Genomic DNA, 22,947 nt, shown 5'->3' with positions numbered 1-22,947 from the left:
TGGTTTGCTGGGAAAGAAAGTCTTATTAGAAAGGTCAGTAATTTATACTACTACAAAAATTCTTTTGTTCAGCCCAGGAATGACCCAGCAGTTCTTTTATATCTCTGTGAAGCTCAGAGATGCAGAAAGTAGGGCAGAAGATACTGATGAGACATTTGCCCAAATAACGTGGCCAGTTGCTGTTAGGTTATTAACTAAGTTCTTCTTCAAGGAATCAGTTATCAAGTTGAAGTACTGTGGAGTGAGAGAGCACGTGCGCAAGCACAATAAACAAAGTTAAGATATTCATATAAAAGGATTGACTTACACTTTGGCTTACTTTTCATCTGATCTTATTATTGGTGTGTACATATCTTAAATTGATTGCATTGCGATATTAAATGAACTCATTGTAGTCTGGTATTGAGATTGGTTGTAGACTGTGGAAGCAATAGCAAAGGATAAATAAAATATTTTTTGTAATTATAGCAAACCAAGCCATTTAATGTTCTTGCACTGCATATTTTGAAGTGAAAACCTCTTTGTTTCTATGTCTCTTGTCAAAAATACGAAGCTTTAATATGTCAGTGCCGTCTATTCAAATGGAAAGAACCATTTAGATTTTTTTTTTCCTTCAGAGCCTCATCTTTTTCCAGTGCTGTGGCTGTTCCCCCTGGCAAGTTCTAGCTACATTCAAAATATTCAAATAAGATCATCTGATAAGGTTGCCTGGTCTCTTAGTTGTTTTTTACTTATTTATAGGAAGAAATGTTTGAATGGTATTTAGAAGAAATATATTCAAATGGAAAGAACCATTTAGATTTTTTTTTTCCTTCAGAGCCTCATCTTTTTCCAGTGCTGTGGCTGTTCCCCCTGGCAAGTTCTAGCTACATTCAAAATATTCAAATAAGATCATCTGATAAGGTTGCCTGGTCTCTTAGTTGTTTTTTACTTATTTATAGGAAGAAATGTTTGAATGGTATTTAGAAGAAATATTTCTACAGGAAGGGCAAATCATATTTCTTACCAGTATTTCTTCCCTCCCTCCAACCTGTTTTCATGCTATGGGTCAGGACTTAATAGCTCTCAAGAGTGTCTGGCTGAATAGCAGCAGGCTTCTAAATCTCAAATCAAGTGCTCTTCAAAGCACCTTACTTCTCTTGAGATAAAAACTTGAGGCAGGTTTTTCTATCTGGCCTATTCATCAAGTATAGTCTACTGAATTGTTGACATTTCTAAACACTAAAGGGATTTTAAAGATCTTATTGCTCTAAAGAGACTTACTTGTAATAGGGAATAAAGAAGTGAAATGAAAAAAATACTGACACATGAAAAGTACAAAACTACATAACTGCTAGAAACAGCTGAAAGCAAATAACTATAATTTGACATACAGTTCCTGTACAAAACACATTTTTGATGTAGGAATCTGCTCAAATGTTCAGCCCTCCCCCCCCCAGCTTCCAGATAAATAGTAGTGTTTATTTTAATCTCAATTACTCACAGAAGTCTTGCATTTAATGTGATACCAGTTTCTGTCATTCATATTTAATATATTTGTTTCTGTTTACACTGAGTCCTACTGTCTTAGATAGAGTCATTTAAAAAGGAATTAGCGTGACCTGTCTTTTAACCTTTCCCCAGCAACTTCTTATTCTGTGCTTAAACTTCCTTTAAAGCATTGGTTTGCCAAAGGGTAGTCAACCAATGCGATTTTTATAGGTTTTTTGTAAAAATATGCCACAGTATGTTTTCATACCAAAACAGGGTAAACCAACATCATGATACTAAATTACACTTAGGTGATTTCTGAAGTCTAAGATTATTTGGTAGTAATACTACAAAAGGCTTTGTTAGCTGGAATTTTAAACTGTAGCCCTCATGAGTCATGGGGGATTAGTACTGAAAATAAGAGATATTAAAATATGAATTATGTAATTTCTACATTCTCACGTGGGAACTGAACATACTTCTTATATCAGTGCCAGTTTTTAGGGTGAGAAGACAATGATAGCAGAAATACGGGTTTTTTTCTCTTCTGGCCTGGTTTTTGCCTTAGCATGGAGCATCTGACAGTGGCATTTACCATTGCAGAGCTGAAGTTTCTAGCTTGTGAAAAGCTGCAAACATAAACAAACTGGTCGTCTGTTTAGCAGCCTTGGTTTGTAAATGTGCAGAATTTTGTAAACCAGCAATACATTTATCTATCTAAATGATACTTGCTTTTAAAACAGAGATTAGTAATAATAGTTTGCACTTAAATAGCACTTTTTCATTTCTCTAGAACTGTTTTAAAGTGATTGAATAATTTGTGTTTCTCTACAGATAATAATCCTGCCAGGCAGACTCAGAAAATACCTGTAGCAAGGAAGAACTTGTCCATGCATGAAAAGCAAAATAAAAAAAAAAAAAAAAAAAAAAGATAAAAAGCTCCAGAAAATTAGTCTGCTTCAAAAAGCTATTAAATTGTTCCTATCCCTGAAGCTTTACAAATGTGCTAATTGTTGTGTTCTGGTCATGTAATATGTTTCTGCACGAAGGCGCTTTCCTGTTGCCGAAGCCCTTGTGCCGTCTGGGGGAGGGACTGGCGGGCTGTGTAACATGGGGTAATGAATCTTCCCTTTGGGCAGCGTGTGCTTCAGGTCTGAACGCCCAGAAATGCTTCACAGATGTGCTGGGCTGCCTAGCAATGGAAATTTTCTAATTCTAGCTGACCTAAAAAAGTAAATAGACTGCTGAGCATAGGGCTACTCCCAGTATAAAACAACAATACCCCCCCCCAGCTAGCATTTCCATTTTGCCCCCTACACGCTCCTTCTTCATAACCAGCAACTTGCCAAACCTGTGACACTGGTCTCTTGAAACAGCGGCATTCAGGGACACACTGTATGGGTGGTTTGCATTGTGTAGTCGAATGTAAAACAATACAGCTCACACTGTCTCAGTGCTTTCTAGAGCAATACTGCGTGCGTTGGAGAGATTCTGTAGGTAGACACGTTGGCCATCATCAGTAACTCGTATGCAGTCATAAGTAATGTGTGCATTTGCATATATAGAGTTACATATTGTGTTTGTGTTTATACACACAACTTCTGAAACTGATGTATAGGAGGAAATAAGCATAGTCAATGCATACAAAATCTAGAAAAACCTCTGAGGCAGCAGTGGGGCGGCTCACAGCTGGACTGGTCCAGAGTCTCAGAGCAGCTCCGGTTTTCTCCTGTTCTTCTTAGGAAAGCACTTCATTAAACTCTAAATTTCATAGGATCTATAGAGACTAGCTACTTGAAATCAGTGGAAGCTTGTAGGCAATGTGTATTTTAGCAATGGCTGGCAGAACTGTTGAATTCAGAAGTCTGTCTGCATTTCTGTTGTCTCTCTTTTTTGACTTGGCAAATCAGGCATTGAAATGCACTTGTAACAGAGACTTGCCAGTGCGAGTTACCTGTCTTGGAGCATACCTTTCTGTGAAGTGTTGAAATCTATCTGGACAATTTTATCAAGAGGCAAAACACATTTTATCAGTTATTTGTGTAGTTGCATACCCTGAGATAAAATGGTGGTTTTTAAATGGGTGTTTTAATGAGTTTTCTGAAATGTAACAAAATATTTAAACTGAGACAGAAGCTTGATAGATTACAGTAAACTTTAACAGACAGCTTTGGATGTGAACTCAAATATTTGGTTAGTTTTCCAACTTAGCTGAAATTGTAGAGGGTGACAGTAACATTGCAATATGTTGGACCTCCTAGAACAGATGCTTCTGTCTCTGAATGCTATTTCTCCCTCCTCCTCACTTACATAGCTTCTGTTTGTACACACAGTGTCTTGAATACTTCTCAAGCTTCCCAGTAGAGAGACCTAAGTTGTTGTAGAGCAGCATGGGCATCACCAGCAACTCTGGAACATTTCCAGTGAGCCATCTGTGGTTTGATACGAAATCCATACTTTGTGGCATGTTGCGATGTCATTCAAAGAAAGAGGAGATATAGTGGAGGCACTGACTCAATGAGAAGCTTCGTATAGTTGTAGGACTGAATTCCTCTCCTTGACCTTTTACTCTCCAAGTTAAGAATTTAGTTTAAACTAGTCATCCAGGTTTCCTGAATAATCAGCAGAGATGGGCAAGCACTTGCAAGGATGATTCATCTCATCCTAAGTATATAACATGGGTTAGACTGAATGGCTGACTTGTAGACAGCTGCAATTAGGTTGAATGAATCCATCAGGGAAGAGAATGTGACATTAACATTAGCGTCCATCCGGACTATCCTGAGAGCCCTAGAATTACTCAGACTTACATCACGGGTCCCACACTCCTCTTACGTAAGCCCAGGGAGGAGAAATTCGGCAAAAAGAACAGATCTACAGGAGCAATGTTAGTCTGCTTGCTTTGGATATAGATGATACCTTCAGACTCATGAACTACTGTTTGAATTTAGAACAGTATTTCCCTTCAGCTTTTAGGCAACGTATTCCAATCTCAGCTATAACACGCCCAGATAATATATCTCCTTCTGCCCTCCATCCTCCAGCCTTCCCTTTCTTCACTCCATCTTCTCTTCAGCCCTTTGTCACTTAATTTCTTCCCTGTTCTCTTCCACTTGCCTTTCTATGCAGGGTACTCTTTCTCATAGAACTTTTTTTTCATTGGAAGGGAAAAAAAGCTTTCACATTAATACAGTATTTATATATCATGACATTTTTAATTATTCCTGGATATTTTAACTTTCACTTCTTCCTTTTTACCCATTTTGTGTATTCAGACTGTAAACTTTTCAGGACAGAGACAGTCTTTCAATATGTGCTTGATAAGAGCTGGATCAGTAAGTATTACAATAGTATGCTATGTAAATATTTAGTACAGTTCTGGTTGTAAGATTACCGTGTATTTCTCTGAATTTTGGATCAGACGAGCAGTTGAACAGCTGTAGTCCCTGGATGGTCTATAACCATCACTGATTAATCCAGCCCCCTTTATAACATGGGGAGCTTCTTTATTATGCAGAGACTACAGTTATAATATGAAGTGGGTCTGTTACTTGTACGTGTGATTTAGAGCACTCCGTGGTGCCAAACATTCAGCATTCTCAAGCGTCAGAGAAGGTAAATCTTCCTGATATTTTTATTTTTCCCTTGTGTCCCTTCACACGTAGCAAATCGTCTTTAACACGTTTTAGAGTTCTTCTTTGGAATGAAGGAGTTTGTTCAGACAATTGTCTGTTGTTTCCTTTCCTGTCACTGAAAAGTAGTGACTAATGCTGCACATACAAAAACCCACCTGTCTCTACTCACATGTTACTGGAACTTCTTCAGCCATCTGAAATCCTCTGGGGATTCGTTTTACACAAATGTACAGAATAGAATTTTATTGGTACAAATGATCTCTGAAAGATTTTCGCTTTGCAACAGCCAGTGTTTAAATAAACTGAGTTTTAAATTCAGACTCGGGAATTCAGATTTTAAGTACTTTGCATAGTTTTCTGGTCAGAGAACAGAAACAGTACCACGTGGCCCATCCAAACGAATCAGCACAGTTTGAATTGAATTCTCTTGGATATTATCATATCACTTCTGTAAAGTAGATACACTGGAAAGCTGCACTGAAGAGGCACATATTAAGATTCAGCGTTCTGAAACATAAAACAGCTTTTACAAAACTGATCACAAAAGGAAGTGGGTTTATTAATGGTTCTTAATTTTGCCAATTGTCTTTAAAGTCACTGTTTAAATAATCTCTTTGTAGTATTGGAAACCCACAACAAAACATTACTGTCCTGCAAATGAGGTGAAAGTGAGAATTATCTTAGTTTTATTTTACATTCTGTAAGTGATGGAAAATATGAGGTTTAGAATTGTGTTCAAGTATTTTAAGTACTATTAGCTACAAATAAAAAATTATTTTCATATTAGCAACGTGTCCTTCAGCAGACAGACAGGGATATGTAGGTAGAAGTATATTTATCAGCTATTCTTAGTGGAAGCCTTCTCTCAACACCTGATGTTAACAATAATTAATTTTGATGGCTCAGATTATGCTTCAACTTAAAAAAAAGAAGTAGGAAATGCATATGGTAGATGTTCTTACTTTAACATGGGTTTATATAGTTGTGCTTAGTTATAAGTCAATCACAGTTACTTGAAAAGTAGAAAATTTTAGAATGTTCTTTTTAAAAGTCGTCTTTCGTCTTTATAATCAGTTTAGAAAATGTATTCATTGCTGTGATTTAAAAATGGTAATGTAGCATCTGTGAATGTAGCAGAACAAGAAGAAACTGAGTTCATGTCCATTATACAGAAAAGCAGTTACCAACTGGTTTGTCTCCTGTTTGTTAACATACCGAGAAAATTGTAATGCAAACAGGAATGTAAGAGATTCTTAGTAAATTAGTTTAAAAATAGTTTGCCTATAACTGCCCTAAATGCAGTTATGGGAGGATAGTTTGGCACCATTCTCTCCACAAGATAAATATTGTAGATTGTGAGACACTAGCTGTAACTAAATTTCAGGACTATCATATGATTTCTGCCTGACACGGGTCTAGGCCAGTTGGAATGACTTTTATAGTCCTTGCTGTGAGAGCTTATAGTGTCTTCAGTGGTAAAGGGCTTACTGTTTTGCCATTGAGAAGTGAACTTACATTAACTCAGAAGTATTTTTAGGTTTTGTGGCATTAATAAGAATTTTATATCTTTTCATAGTAGTATTGTCAGATTTGTATGTGAGTTGTTACAAAGGTATGTCAACATAAGTGATATGTCACTCCAGTAGACTACATATCATATAGAATATAATTCATTTCATCATAATACACATATCTGGTGTCTCTCAGTTGGCAAACTTGGCAAGGGAGAAGGCCAAAACTTATAGTCACCTCCATGTCAAATATTTGAACAAACTCCTCTCTAGAAGAAATTTCATTTCATACCTGCACATCTTTGTGTTTATATTAAGCCCAAAGGTAGTAATTTGGTTTTGCCAAGAAGACCAGTTAGTTACTGTGCTTGATGATGACCTGTTAAGAAAGCAGTAAAGTCATTGACTGGCAAGGCTAACATGCTCCTAAAATGTGTATCTCTTAAGGAGTTTGTAACCATTTGGTAGCTACCTCAGGTAGAAATGCAAGATGCAACCTGTGGGGACGTCAAGTAAACCTGTTCATTCGGGACCTCTTTTCACCACGTAAACAGACATATTGCAATGGCCTTGAAGCTGTGGCTCGGGGCACCGCAGAGAATCAGTGCCACGTGTTGCCATTGCATTGACGGTATACACAATGTCCCTGGTGGGCTCAGCCACCACTATTAAATCCTTCCCCCACTGTCCAAATAAGAAGAGCAGAGCAGGTTCAGTGAAGGTAACCAGGGTCAACCACCAGTCCTAGTGACTGCCAGACAGATCCATAGTTATGAGGCAAGTCCACTCTCAAGCTGAGGAGTCAGGGCAGCAGGTGAGGATCATACCTGGATCAGCAAGCTCCATGGTGGGGCCCTGGCACAGCGGTAGCACAGGAAAACGGCCAGGGCCTGAGCAGAGCACAGCTCCCCAGCAAAGCGGGGAGCACCTGGCAGGGCTTTGCCAGCTCCTTCTTGCACAGCTCTTTGTCATCCGGCAGCCCAGTTTCGGGGTGCACAGCTGCACTGTATCACAGCTGGCCACGAGCACTGGCAGCTAAAGCCTCCTGTTCGGGACAGTCTTCTTCACTGCAAAGGTAAAGAGACAGCTCAGTGGCTGCGGAGTAATTTGGCATCCCTCCTCGGAGTAATTTGGCTCCCTCTTTTTTTAAGATGTAAGTTGCTTGTTTTCATTTCCAAAGGCCTCCATGTCTTTTTCCCCAGCCTGCCTGTGAGATCTTATTCATTATCAAGAAATCTATTTCCAGTCAGGTAATGGTGACAATCACTTGACAGTTCAATAATTTTCAAGCAAGAAACGGGGTTCTTCACTCTAAAAGGAGGTTTTATACAGCTGTGTTACTAACCTCCTGCAGATTTCTCCTTAAAACCCACCTTTTTCATGATAGCTCCAAAAATGCTGAAGTCTTTTCTTAAGTACTATGATAATAGAAATAATTCCTAGTACTTATATATGAGGTAATAACAGAAAGACGTGAAAGGGAAAACATAATGCAAGGGGTGCATTATGGGCATCATGAGCAGAAGAGGAAACAGTAACAGGAACTCGGCCTCTGTACCACTGACTGTTCCTGTTCTCTCTTGTGTGGGCTTTATGGAGTGGCAAGAGTTCTGCTTCAAAGAGGAGTAAGTAGGATATAAAGCTCTCCAACTAGGAGTCTGCATCTTTCATTTTCCCAGCATTCCTAAAATTCTTCTCCCCACCCCCCTCTTCCCCCTAAACCAAATCCCTTCGGCTTTGGTGACTTCAGTCTTCATGGAGTTGTAGCAAATGGAACTAGAAGGGATCTAGAGAGGTCATTAACCCATCTCCCTGCCCCAAGGCAGGACTACAGCCGTAATAGACTAATAAGCAATTTTTTTGGTCAAAGATCCAAATAAATGGAATTGTAAAGATTTTTTTTTTTAAAAGTTTAAATTTTGGAAGTTTGAACTCAGTTGTTAAAGCTTCATGTAACTGTTAGCAGAGTCACAAGGTTAACTTCGGTAGAATTATTTTAATATATATCAAATTAAGAATAAATTCCCACCTCAACTCCCACCTCTTTTTTTATGAGATTCAATGATTCTGCATCACTCAGGTTATTACTTATTTGTTTGCTAAAAATATAATAATGATTTTGGAGTAATATAAAGAATTACTTTGAGTTTAGATTTTTGCCAATATATGTATATCTGCTTATCATATTGTTGCTATACATTTTTATACTTTTTATTGCTTAAAGCATTTTACAGAATATGTGATTTTAGTAGCCCTTAATTAATTTTATGAATTTTTGCTGTTTCTTGAATGTCCTCCACCTCAATTATTTCTGAGTGTTTTAGCCAGTGTAAAAACAATCTGTACAGACACACATTTCCTCAAATCTGAAAAGTAATTTTGAGAACGGATTGGTGTTTATACTGCGTAGGTGTAATACTGGAGTTCACTAGTTGCCTCCACAATGCGGTGCCAGTAGATTCCTCAGAAGAATATGTGTAACGTATGTGTATAGTTGTATAGTAATCAGTTCTTTAACATTATCTCTAGTAGTTAGCTCTTTGTTTAACCTGCCATTGGCAACTTAGGTTCAGTTTTATGATTTTTATTTTATTTTCAACCCCTTTTATAGTCAGTTAAAGCCTGCGTACTGTTTCTATGCATTTTGTAACTGAGGTACAATCAACATCAGGAGAGGTTGCTAGGAAAACTGCTGGTCAATCCTCTTAATACCAAAGAGAAAAAAAGTCTTACACTGGAAAGTCTGTTTTTTATAATAAATCTGTAAAACAATCCCCTTGATACAATAAGCTACACTGACAAAAGCACTTGCGAGTATTTTTGTCTACTAGGGATTTTGTTGGTTTAAAAAAAAAATAAATAGCACCCCAACCAAATGTACCAGCCCACCAGAAGTTCCTAGAATAGCCATGACTTGGATCTTTACATCCCAGTCTTACAAGGCAGACCAGTATCAGAAAACCACCAGTGCTGTATTTGGTCCTCGGTGCTGGGACTGGACTAACTGATTGCTCCGTGTCTCTTCTGGCCTGTCATCTTACCTATTCTTATCTTCCACTTCTACTTTGTTTTTTTTCCCACTGAGAACAAATAAAGTAATTAGAAGTTTTCTTCAAGCAGAGGGAGGAGCAGAGGCAAAGTATGTAATGAGTTTTGTCTGAACTGTTTTCCTTTCATAATGCATGCCCTACAGCTGTGTGCTTAGCTGGGTTCAGTGTAATTGTTCCTATCACCGCAAAGCCGTCGGGACCTGCCGGAAACAGAGCAGGCGGGAAGCACCAGCTCTCACATCATGTCCCTTCCCTAGCTGTGCCTTGTACAGTAAGTAATAGCCTTCTTCCATAGCCAGTTGTTTCTTAATCCAGTGAATGAAGCTTAGAGTCTGATTCTGAAGATCCTAATTTTAAACCTTTCTGACAGCCTGCATGGGTGAAAATAGTGTGCGATCATGTAATTAAACACACTATAATAATGCAGATACACAATTAACTTTGCACAAAGGAAGTTTACTCCAGCATTCCCTAGTTTTTACACTGACAAACTACCTTTCTTTGATACAGGCTTTAAGAAGTTATCACAAGGAGGGCGATTATAGGGTCCTGTTTTCACTTGCATATTTACTTTTGCCAGACTATGACTATTTTGCCTTAAAATATTGTTGCCCTGCCAGCTTGCTGAAGGCTACAGGAAGTTTTGTGTTTATCCACATGCTGGAATATTTTAGTGAAAACCTTCAATTATTTAAAAGAACAAATGAAAATATGCAATTTTCTGTCGGGCATTTATGCCAGGGATGTGTTTTTGCTGTCCTGTGAAAATCCATCCTTGTTTGGGCCAGGCACACAGTACTGCGTGTTCAGCTTGACCCTTTTCCAGGGATGTACCTGCTTTTTGGACCGGGAGGTGAGCCGGTGCCTGTTCCCACACTCTGGGCAGGGGGCACCAGGGCAGAGGAGAGGGGCAGGGGCAGGAAGGGGGGACAGAGCGCAGTGCCAGCAGGACAAAGAAGGCAGATCAAGAGCAACAGGTGGGAAGAGGAGGAGGACAAAATAGGGGATGAGGAGGGCAAGGGGCTGAGGCATGGAAGGGTGTCCTGGCACTGAATTTGGACCTAGGCATGGGAGCAGGGAATGGAGTATGGGCATAAATGGGCAAGAGAAACCCAGGACTGGCAGGAGCAGGAATGAAGAGCTTGGAAGCAGAAAGCTGAGACTGGCTGAGGCAGAGCCTGGGGAGTGCAGATAACCGGAGAAGGGGCATTTTTGTCATGAAGACCAGTTGCAGGATGAGAGGCCTGGGCAATGAGGACTGGGATTGCCAATGTGAGCAAAATCAGCCTGATTCTTAGCAGACTGATAAGAGAAAGAGAGATTGAAAGGGATGGAGGTCACAGCCTCAGAAATAGCAGAGAAGTCTGTCCACCAGAAAACATTTTGTCCTAAACTGGGACTTTAAATGTGATTGTTTCTCTGTGGTCAGCAAATATCTGTGAAAATGTCTGATCGTTCTGTAATGCTGGTGTTCAAAAAGGATCACAGCCTATTCATGCTATCACTTACTGCCTTAGTTGAAGTGACCGCAATGTCCCTATTGGTGCCAAAAATAAAGGCCTGTTGTTTAACCTGTGGATGTCTGTGTAATGCCGTGCGATGAGTTTCCAGTTTGTTTGTCGTTTAACATCTAGAATATTTTTTAATGGTGTTAAAATATTTAATAGCATTAAAATTTGCAGCCCTGTTTACATTTTTAAGCTGCGCACAGAAAATATAAGGAATGATATTTTGAAATGCCTATTCAGGCTTTATTCAGAGGTATCATGTGTATGTGCTGTAATTCAGATCTTAATGGCAGGATAGTATTCAGGTGTTTTCAGAGGACCCTAGTGTTGTTTATTGTTCAGAATACGTCTGATCTGAGGATGAATGTGGCATACGCAGTGAAATATGCTTCCTGGAGAACCAGCAATTTGTTGTAAAGTTTGAAAATTGGGATTGCAGAGAGGGCAAGGATTGCAGGAGGGATGGTCTCGTAATTAAGACGATTGAAGGATATCATGGAAGATATGATGTGTCTCTGCCTATACCACTGAGCTTCTGTGTGATCATGTCACTTCAACCCAGCATTTTTCTTTCTGTACTCTTATTTTGTGTCTCTCGCTTTCTGAGTGCCTGACTTGGGGTTCTTGAAGAAATACTAAGCACTCACAGCTGCAAATGAAGCTAGCATTTGGTCATGTGAAATGCTGTACAATGCTAAACATTCTGGAAAAGCAAGTCCTAAATGCCTCAGATTGTGTTTCTGAAATTAGTAGATACCTTTTGCCATGTGTTTTATGTGCCTCAATTCCCTATCCATAAAATGGAGGTAACTTTGCTGCCTTATCTCACAAGAATATTAGGAAAATAACACAGTTGGCATTTGTGAAGCATTCAAGTGCTATATACTGACATGTGCTATTGAAAAGCCATTCTGTCTTTGGAACAAGGTTTGAATAGTGTACAATAAATACGTCAGAAAAGTTCAGAGTAAACAGTGACAAGAAAACAAAATACTGAATAGCCAGTCACTAAATGAGCAGTGTGCATCCTCTTCACTGAATAAGGTGGGGAAAGAAGAGTATATGTGTGTATAATGAAACACTGTGTCATAACAAATACATCCGTAAAAGCCTAATTCAGCCCCGCCATCCAATCTGAGGATCTTTAGTTTTTACTTGTCCTATCTGAGTCTTTGCAAATGTATATTCTTCTATCTATTTTCTGTTTATAATATATATTAGCGAACAAACACAGCATTGACTAAGAGGCTGTATAAATATCAAATATTTTTTTTCTTTTGACCACGCTTTAAGTCCAGGCCAGTGTGGCAGGGTTTACGGTTGTTCCCTATCAGTGATATGAGTTAGTCCCTGCATAAGATGAGTTTGTTGAGTCTCGGTTCTGTTTGCTCTTCATCACCTTGCTCTGAATCCGTTTGGCAGACTTGGCAAAAGGGTCAGTAATTGCAGGAGGAAGACAGCAGTACTGCATTTCCCCTAGAGGAAGCCGCTTCTCCCGCTCCCCAGTGAGGGCAGAGAGATGCTAACAGTGAATGGAAGGTTAGATTAGTTCACTTATCTCTCCGCCTCCCACACACCAGATAGCCTGTACCCTGCTAGCAGAGTACTGTACACTTTTTTGGAAAGAAAATGTGACTGAAAGATTTGCCAAGTGCTCCCCTGCACTTCCCGGCTTTTCCTCGTCCTTCGTTTTCCAGTGATTACAGCCCCCCTCATACAATCCAAGTTGTACATTGGCTCTTTCCTAGCAAACGTTTTTCTCAGCAGACAAACAAGATAGGCACGTGCCCTAGTTTATATTGTGTTGATGTAGAAATGAGGCATCATGGACCACAGTTCACATCCACAGCCGTGCTTAACCTTCTTAGGGATAAGGGAAGAACTGTAAGTGAAGGATACCATACCACGGCACCGATTTTAATACAGTGAAACGTAAAAGCTGCATAGTTACTAAAAGGTATATACGGGAGGTGGGTTTTGATACATAAATTGTGCTTCATAGGCAAAGTGCTACAAATAAATACACACATTTCTCCTATTTCAACACTGAGGTATGTCATCTCACCCTGGGCACAGGCTTTGCTACTCCACGTGCGTTACTTTATGCATTTCCTTCCCTTGGAGAAGACAACAACCCAGCACGCGTTGTTCTCCCTGCGCCACCCACAACCAAGAGTGGCCGGTGGTAGGAAGCACTTTGGAGCACCTCTCAGGTTATGTCTAATTGCACAATCTCAAAGCAAGCAATGAATTGAACAGTCAGCCCACTGTAAATACAGATATTTCTTACGCTTTTTAATTGAATTCTTATCCTATGAGTTACAAAGGTATTGAATAAAAGGCAGCTGTATTTACGTGTTGTGAGAAAAGCAAAAACATAGCAAAAGCAGAGAATAATGATAGTCCGCACAGCCTCCTAATGTAGTTTTGCAGCCATTACCGTTATCCTGTTCCCTTCAGAAGTGTGTGCATTTTAAAGGAAGAGCCACACAGTTTAGCCTTTGCCTACTAAATCTTTCAAGAAATATGCTCCTTCCATGATGCCAGTTTCATAAATTATTGCACTGTGTAGAAGATGCTCAGCTGTCTCATCTGACCAGCTTTCGGTACCTCACTGTCCAAAAGCGAGCCGGTAATTAACCAAGTAAAGCCTCAGTTTTACATTAATTTTCACCTTACTTTACAAAAGCTAAATGGTAATGTCATGTCTTTTATATATCTCCAGTGTAAAAGATCCTCAGGGGGAGAGTTGAAATATTTTTGTCATAGTTGAAAAATAAGGTTTATTATGCAAGGACTGTGTGCTTGTGGACAACTGTCTAACCTGTGTCTCAGTTTCCTCATCCGTAAAATGGACGTAATGTTCCTACAACTCACAAGGGATGGCAAGGTTTGATTAGCATATGTGATTGCCTTATACAAATGCAGCTACTATCACTGCTTGTTTTTATTAACAACTATCAGTAGAATATGAAGAAGAAATGTTTAGCAGAATAGTGCTGCAACCAGGGTGAGTCCTCTCCATCTTTTGACCATCACATCATTTATTTTCAGACTCTGCCACAAAGTATGCATGTTTGAAATAAAACTATACTTATATTGTAATGCCGTAGAAGTCAAAGGATTTGATGTAGGGGTTGACATACAGGCAAAACACTTGTTTTTAAAGGAAAAATGCCCATAGATATAATTAAATACCTTGACCAAATTTGGATTTTGTTTAGAAAATTTTCATGAGGAAAAAATCTATTCCAATTTACAGAATCCAATATATTGAAAACATCCAAAACTGTTTCCAGGTCAGCCTAAAAGAGTGTCTGGGAAGTGTTTTATTTGTGTGAGTAAACATTGATCGGTCAGGAAAAAGGCTGCACTTTGAAATATGCTATGGAAAATAAATTCTACTGCAATTATTCTTCTTTTTTCTTCCCTGTTTTTCCCTCTCTCTCCCCGTCTCTCTCTCCCTCTCCCTCCTGAAAATCCCCTGCCACAGCGACTGCATTTGCCTCCAGACTTGTCAGACACAGTGAGCCGCGCAAGCAAACAGGATCTGGCAGAATCCGCCAAACTGCTGAGCTCAGGATGTGGTGCTATGGCCATCGGCAAGAAGCACCTGGACTTCTAGTGATTTCTACTTAGCAGTTTCACTCAGTTTTATATGACACTCTAATTATGAGTGCTAATGACTTATATAAATATTTTTCTTAATGATTTGACCCAGCAGTCTTTAAAAATACATGTTCTCTTACAGTGCCCTTTTTTTTTTTTTTTTTTGTTCTGGTTTCTTTGTCCAAATTTTGGGCTTGTTTGGATTTTGCTTTTTGTTAAAGCTTCTGTTATGTTGGATCCTGCCATTGTTCTGCTCGACTGGAAACATACAGTATTTTGTTCCTTTCTTTAAAATATGAAAATTACTCTTACCCTTTCATTTCTAGATGGTTTTTTACAATAAAAATACAGGGATATTTTTCCCAATGGAATTTTTATATACTTACATTTAATATTTTGTATGAATAATAAGTTAAGTTGGATGGTTTATTCAAATAAAGGAATGAAACTAAGCAATTCGTTGTCACGTGTTATTCTGAAAGCAAACTAACAGTTACAGTTTTAAAAATATTAATTTTTGTAATTGAAATACCATTCTTAAATTTAAGGAAATATTTACATTAGTTTATTAAAAAAGTAATAATAAATTTAAAATATATAAGATAGTTTTTATTCTAATATGCCAGTAATTAAGAATGGTTGTTTTTTTAATCAGAATATATTATAGATCATTACTTTGCCTTGTGGCTTACTACATGCATTAAAATGCACTTGAATGGAATTTACTAACCATAGGGAAAAGAATTGATTTCCTTATGTAGTTCAAAACGGTAATCCTAAACAATTGAAGTCAGCACTATGAAATTATGTCAACAGACATAATTCAAGATTGAAATTCAAACCGACAGCTACATTAATGCTAGAAAACCAGAAGAGTGCATTTGAGCTCGGGGAAGGGTATCACAGCATGCTGGTCTAAAGCAGGGCAGAATATACAAGTAATTCAGGCTTCCATACCCTCAGATACACAATTCGTGAACTTCTAGCTATTTCGTATGTACCTCTGCGTATCAAACGAAAGAACGGTACAGCAAAGCTGACCTGTAAATTAAAGTGGTTTGCATTCTTTCTTCTGAGGCTGACTTCCATTTTGAAAGGTAATATCTTCTTCTCCACAGAACTTCCAAGCCACCCAGCTGTAAGATTGCATTACAGTTTCAAAATTTAGTCTTTATAATAGTGTATTACATGGCTGGAGTGAAATTGACTCTTCTAAGAACGTGTTAATAGGATGCAATAATGGTAACTTATTTTGATGGGTTTGGAATCAAGAGTTGGTTAAGTGGTTTGCTTTTTTTTCCTGCAATCCAGGTTCTACTTTATTTTTTTCTTGACAACGCTGTGTAAAACAAAGACATAGCTTTTAAAACTGTCTAACTAATATGATGAATGTCAATCACTTAAAAAAATCCACTGTAGCATAAACACATACTGTATACAGCTTTTATTCTGAATTAGAATAATTGAATCAATGACAGTGATTTGCCAGGATGTCAAATCTATCCATCATATCCTGTCACTACCAGTTTATTTTTTGTGATCAAAATCAAAAAGACTACTATTTTGTCATCAGCTATTTCATTAGTAGTAACAATCAGGTTTTCTCTTCTATATTTTTTAGATATGCCTGTTACATTTTTTATTTCTAAAGACACAAATCCTTTTTAAACCTTTTCAAAATAAATTTTCAGAACCTTTTTGAAATGTCAGTTTAATAAAGCAAAAAGACATCTACTTTCCTATGCCAATATATTTAAAATATTATCATTGATGTCTCAAACATTTTTTCTCCTTTTGTGTTTTGTGTAACACTGAATGGAAGTTCTCATTAGATACTTAATTGTGCCTTTTGAAAGCATGAAACAATTTAAATACTTAGGCTAAAGTGATTTTTAACAAAGGTGAAGTTTTACATAGTATGTCTTTTTAATGTAAATAACACAAAACACGGTATTTCTTTGTGAAATATAAAGTCACAAGACATAAATTGCTGCCAACGTACTTAAATAGGTCATTGACTTAACATACAGGAGAGAAAATACCATGAAAGTCACAGTCGATTTCTAGTTAACATATTAACTGAAAATTGTTAGGGAGTAGCATGTGTATTCTACGTATGTATATGTGTATATGTGTGTGCTATGCATTTATAAGACTTCAATTTCAAAAACTTCAGTAGGTTAATATTAAAGCTGACAAATATTTTGAATAATAAAGGGAACTCCTTCTGCAAATCTGGATTAATTTTTTTTTCTGAGTCACTAAACATGCTTTGTAAAATAAGTGTTAGAGTATACAGATGTACAGTGTTGTTTACCTAAGGCAAAAACATGGAGCAAAATTTCGCTTTTTTCCTTCCAAAGTACCGTATCAGTTACAGCAACATATGACAGTGACTTGGCTAATCCAGTAAACTGGTAAGTGAAATAAGGCTATGTATGTGCTACCTGATAGTATGTAGATATATAGTAGATACAGCGTAGATTTCATTTACTGCACCAAAAGCAATTTTGACTTGGGAAGCAGGAGAAGTGTTTACATGGTGGTTTTTTGTGAATTTTCCCCATAACGACTCCGTGACTGTCAAGCTTCTGTGTACAAAACATCCTTCGGTTCTTTCTTCTCTTGATTTGAAAACAAATATTTAACTAAGGGGTGCAGCTCAGGTAATCGAAGAATGGGTGCAGCCTCTTTTAACAGGCTGTTGCAATGTGTTACCAGCTTCTTTTTGCATCTTCAGAGCCCCCTTGTTGGCCTGGATGGAAAATCTGTGCAATCCTTACTTGTGTTCGGAGGGCTCTTTTCCGCAGAGACTGCGGTATGAGGTTTTTTTGTTTGTTGCGATTTTTTAAGCAGAACTTCCTACTTTTTAGCAGACTACAAACTGAAACCACCAAACTCAGCTGGGAAACAATAGATTCATCCCAGAGAAGACGTTCCCAATTCAGTACGAGAACCTGATCTTTACAGAATTGTGACACACAGTCAAGAAAGCAGTAATGAAATTTAAAACGTTGTGTCTTTAATATGTCAAATAAGAATTCTTTCTATAATTTCTGTTGTGTTGAGGTTTTCAAGATATAAGTATTTGGAACATGAGACGAATATTATGATAGATTAAGTCTTTTTCTATGTCTGTAAAGAAATTTCAAAAGCAATTTCAAGGATGCAACTGAATTCAATTCTCTGTTAACAGTAGCTACAAGCATCTAAAAATGGGCATTCAGCTGCTTCAGATTTGATACATATGGTAGTACGCCACTGGTTTCATCTTTAAATTTAATATTGTATTAATTAATAAAATAGTGATGTTCCAAACACAGCTTTTGGAAAAGTGCAAAAGTCTAACTTATAAAAATCCTTTACTAGGCCAATATTGGAAAGTGAGCTATTAATCAAGTTTCTCTGAAACCACAACGTTGTAACACATCCCTTTAAAAATGTATGTATATTACAAGTATTATACAGAAACTCATACACACGCACACATATTAAACCAGTGTTTCTCCAGCATCATATATTAGAAATTTAATAAAGTGTTCTGCTTCTTTTGCCTGTGCTGGAGAAACGTTGTCCATAACTACAGAGCACAACAGAAATAGGAAAGAAGATGCTTTTATGCCTTTTAAGAGGTGGTGGAAGCAAGTACTATCCCCCATGACATCTCTTGGGGTTTTTTATTTCTCTTGTGAGCTACCTGAGTGCAAGGAAGGCCTACATTTCTTTTTTTAATCACATTGAGCACATGATGGTGCTTATTCAATAATAAATGTACCTGTGTAGAAAAAGAATGAAAGTGAATCCTCTTCATCTTAAGAAAAAAAGGCAACTCGAATGGAGAAAAAAAAAAGAAAAAAATCCACCACAAATTTTTTCAGTTTCTAGTCTAATATAAGCAAATGTTAGGCTCATTTTTATTTTTTCCAACAATGGTTCATTACTATAGTGGATGCCTACATCTGTATTTCAGCATCTGAATGGATAGACAGATTTTCAGGAGTGTTGAGCATCAAGCATCCCGGAGCATCTGCTGAAAACTTAGCTGCTTATTTAAACTTCACCTTTAAACAACTTTGAAAGTTATTAGGGACATCGAACTAATTTGCAGACCTTTTTTCATATCAAAAGGAAGACATCTATTTTGCTTTCTGTATTTTTTGCACATGGATTTTCTGGTGCTGTAGAGCTTAATCTAAAAAAATCTTCCAGAGAAGTCAGTGATGATTTAGACCAGGAGCAAACTGGTGGGATTAGGTCCAGTGGATCTTTTTTAAAATGTTAGGAGATCTAGAGAATTTATAGCTGTATATTCCTCTATAAAAAAAATGTATTTTAATGTCTTCTGGGATTGAAAGTAAATGTTAAATCCAAAATGTAGCAAGAATCAAAAAAGAGGTCTTCACGCTATGCTGGCAGAGTTTGAGTCTGAACATTCATGCCCTCAGAATACTCCCAGCGCTTACGACATCAGAGGCATTCTCTTAAAAAGTCTTGAAAAAGGCAAATTTTGGTGCACTTTCAGCTACATTTTTGGAGTCAGGTTGGAGCAAACTGCACTAAAGAAAGCTCTTGCTGAAATTTCATGGGGCTAGACTTACGGAAGAACAGAAATGAGGTATGAGTTGGGTTTAGATATGAAATCAAGAAATTTTCAGTGCCAATATTTTGGGAAAGCATATTGTGCAGAGAAGAAGCTGCAAACTTGTTTAAAATGTGTTGCTTGAGTGAGACTTTTCTGCAGTTCTTAGTATCTGTTTATTTATATTATCGAAGTATCTCAGAGCTACTACGCATAGGCCAGGACTGTTTTGTGCAGGGCATCATTCTTGGCGTGGGACTTGCGCCACTGCAAAACAAATTTGCCTTCCTGACCTATTTTAAATCAAAAGGACAGGGATCATTCTAGCAGGACTTGATGCCAGTTCTAGCCCCATCGTCTTCAGCTAGCAGCCATAGCTGGAAACTGCAGCTCTGGCACTTGATTCCTGACCAGGGAGGTTTTAATGGGTCCATTTCCTCTCCGGGCACATTCAACATCTGTATGTATCCAGCAGATGAAGTGGTCAGACAACAGATGTACATCTGCTATCCATCATGTATAACGAAACTCCTGCCACCAGCATGGCCTTGCACTTGGAAAAGCTAAACTAACGAATAAAGCTGAACTCAGTCAAGACCAGATAGAGAGTGACAGGCAGAGGAAAGCATTTGGAAGAATTCTCCAGCATGGTGAAATTTCCTTTTATGGTGCTTCCCAGCCTACATCCAGGATAGCTCAGCAATTTTGGAAAATTACTTGAGTGAGAAGGAGTTTGACAGTACACTCTTGGAGACAGTGGAGTAGCAAGTCCGTCTGTGTGGGAGACAGAGCCTTCCCAGGAGCCGCCTCAAAACTGAGGGGTTCTTCCCAACCAGCAAAGGGTCATAGGTAGGGAGCTTCAAACATACACCATCAATACGCCGGCCTCAGACAAGCAAATAAAACTTTACCACAACAAAACACTGGGGAAGAGGATGGAAGCACAAACGGTATGGTCGGTAGGCACAATTACTTCATGCATGACAGAAAGTACAGCAGATAGACACAGTAAAAGAATATATGCAAGGGAGCAGAACAGGGGGTGCATTCTGCAGTCCTTGCCTATAGAAGGATCTATGAAGTTTTAAATGTCTCCTTGCCCGAACAGGTGTAAATCAACAACAGTTCACGCAGAGCAACTGAGTCATAACTCAGAAAATCATCAGACCCAACAGAAGCTTAGTTTAAGTAAGAATCGAAGGGTTTGAATGCATATTTTGCAAAGTAACAGTGTTGACTTAAATTCAGAGAAATCAAAGTGGACAACTTGCTTCTTTAAAAGCAAAAAAATTATAAAATTTAAATGACTGGATTTTTATTTAATCCAGTCTGACAGAGGGAGTTTTAAAAATAAATAAACCCTCCCCTGCAGTATTTGAAACACAAAGCTGCGGACTACAGTCTGAATATGTGAATCCGATTTTGTGGAGAGAAATGTAAAGGGTAAAACATAAACAGTTACAGGGAGAAATATAAATTTTCTTTGCTTGTGATAAGTTAACATATTTTTTGTAACAACCTGAAGGTGTTTATCTGCTGTATGCAGTTTCATATAAATCAGAGTCCTTCTGTTGCCCTATATGTAATTAAACCCTCCCCTGCAGTATTTGAAACACAAAGCTGCAGACTACAGACTCTGAATATGAATCCGATTTTGTGGAGAGAAATGTAAAGGGTAAAACATAAACAGTTACAGGGAGAAATATAAATTTTCTTTGCTTGTGATAAGTTAACATATTTTTTGTAACAACCTGAAGGTGTTTATCTGCTGTATGCAGTTTCATATAAATCAGAGTCCTTCTGTTGCCCTATATGTAATTTCTATGGAATAACTGTTCATAAACTTCTCAAAATCTATCGGCATAGACCTGACCTGAAGGAGGTTATCTGTGAATCTACACACTCCTCTGGTGCAGCTGGAAAAGCTCATATGTCCCAGGAGAGGAAAAACTGCAATTCGCAACCCTCACCGATTTTAGCTGCTGGAGTGTACGTGAGGTCTGTCAGGTGCCTGGAGGCAATTGCAACCTCTGCTGGAGGATTTCATGCAACTTACAGCTCCTGTCAGGCACCTGAAGGTAACAAGGATCCTCCTGGGTCGCTCACAAAACGTCTGCTCACCATCTCACCCAGCTGCAATTCGACTTAGCAGGTCAGGCTCCAGCGCCTGAGAAACCATAGAGCGCTACCGGCCCAGCAAAAACAATATCGTGGTCCTTTGTGGGGGCAAAGCAGCTCCAGCACACAGCCCACCAGCATCAGACATGCATTTTCACCTTCACCCCCTTCAAAATCACGATCGTCTCACCAGGGATATTACCTGGTGGGATATTACCTAGGGGGAGGAAAGGAACAGTACGGAAGGCCCTGAAATTCTCAGTGTGTTAAAACATAATCATTGGAGGTTCTCAGTGAAACTTAAGGGAAAGCAGGTTTCATGGGGACTTTTCTCTAAAGGGCCATCTTCAAAAGAAACAGGGATTCTGGCAGCTGGAGGTTTCATGAAAATCTGTCACACATCAGCTGTACATGTTAAAAGACTGATCAAATGGTTTCATTTCTTTGAGGTTTCATTTCTGCAGCCCCTATGAAAACACCTTTGTCTTCCACACGATCGCTATTGCAAACTATCTTAGAATAGTAAACTATCCTGAGTAAGCTACCCTAAGTAATTGTCTGCTGATCCATTGGGGTTTTCTTTCTTTACATCTAAGAGAATATTAGGGGAGGAATTAATTTAAAATATATTCTAAAGCAAGGAACTTGCCAACCTGGCTCCTGTCCAAACTGTACTATCTTTACTACCACGCATCTCATGCGGATTGCTCCATCCTCTGCTGTTTTCTCTAAGAACTACTAAACAGATAACGTATGTGAGAGGCTTGCCTAACATCATTCTCCAGCAGTAATCCAGGGGAGATATATTCCATGCTTTGTTTTCCACCCAAAGAGGAGGAGCATTTCTTCTGCTTCTACCATGCCGTGCAGGGCAGGGGCTTCAGGGGTCCCTGCACACTTCAGCCAGAGGCACACTCCTGTGGCTGCCTTCTCTCCGCAGCAAGACACGTAAATACTCGCTGTCTGAACAAGACCAAACAGCCACCACAGACTCTACTCTCACATCTGTAATTCATATGACTATTTCTAATGGGGGGGGTTGTATTTGGGTATTTGTAGGTGCCAATCACACTTTTGATTAGAAAGAGGGCTGCAGGAGCTCATTAAGCAAGCAGGTGTCTTGTCAAAGAAGAGTTATTTAAAAAGAAGATGCTACACCATTCCCAGAGCAGAAGAGCCTTATCAACTGCACATGGAGCAATGCTCAACTGCTGAAGCTGAGGACAAGAGCAAATGGAAACGAACTGAAAAAAAAAAAGAAAAAAGAATGATAAATTTTCAGTTTTCCTAGTGCTGTTTATACCATGGAAATGCAGAACAAATTTAAACCTTAGCATAACTCTAAACCTGCACATATTACCCAGAGAAAATTAGATCATATCTTTTAGTCATTAATACCAGAAAAATCAATTAAAAACCAAAAAAGCCAGACACCTTTGGCCATGGAAAGTGAATGAAATAGGACTA

At 38.4% G+C, this 22,947-nt stretch overlaps 1 protein-coding gene across 1 annotated transcript in view; it reads left to right on the top strand.

Annotated features, from left to right (window-relative positions):
• Window positions 1–14,909, top strand: part of ELP4 (elongator acetyltransferase complex subunit 4) — a gene marked incomplete at its 5' end in the record, with an annotated part of 161,306 nt that extends 146,397 nt beyond the window's left edge. The window contains one exon of the mRNA XM_009288918.2: window positions 14,668–14,909. Coding sequence (XP_009287193.1) covers window positions 14,668–14,799 — 132 coding nt within the window. The remainder of the gene's footprint in view (window positions 1–14,667) is intronic.
• Window positions 14,910–22,947: the final 8,038 nt, after the last annotated feature.

Source organism: Aptenodytes forsteri, unplaced genomic scaffold (assembly GCF_000699145.1).
Source record: "Aptenodytes forsteri isolate BGI_AS27 unplaced genomic scaffold, ASM69914v1 Scaffold8, whole genome shotgun sequence".
NCBI classification, from domain to species: domain Eukaryota; kingdom Metazoa; phylum Chordata; class Aves; order Sphenisciformes; family Spheniscidae; genus Aptenodytes; species Aptenodytes forsteri.
Note: the sequence above shows the minus strand (reverse complement) of the source record. Positions and strands in the feature narration are given on the sequence as shown.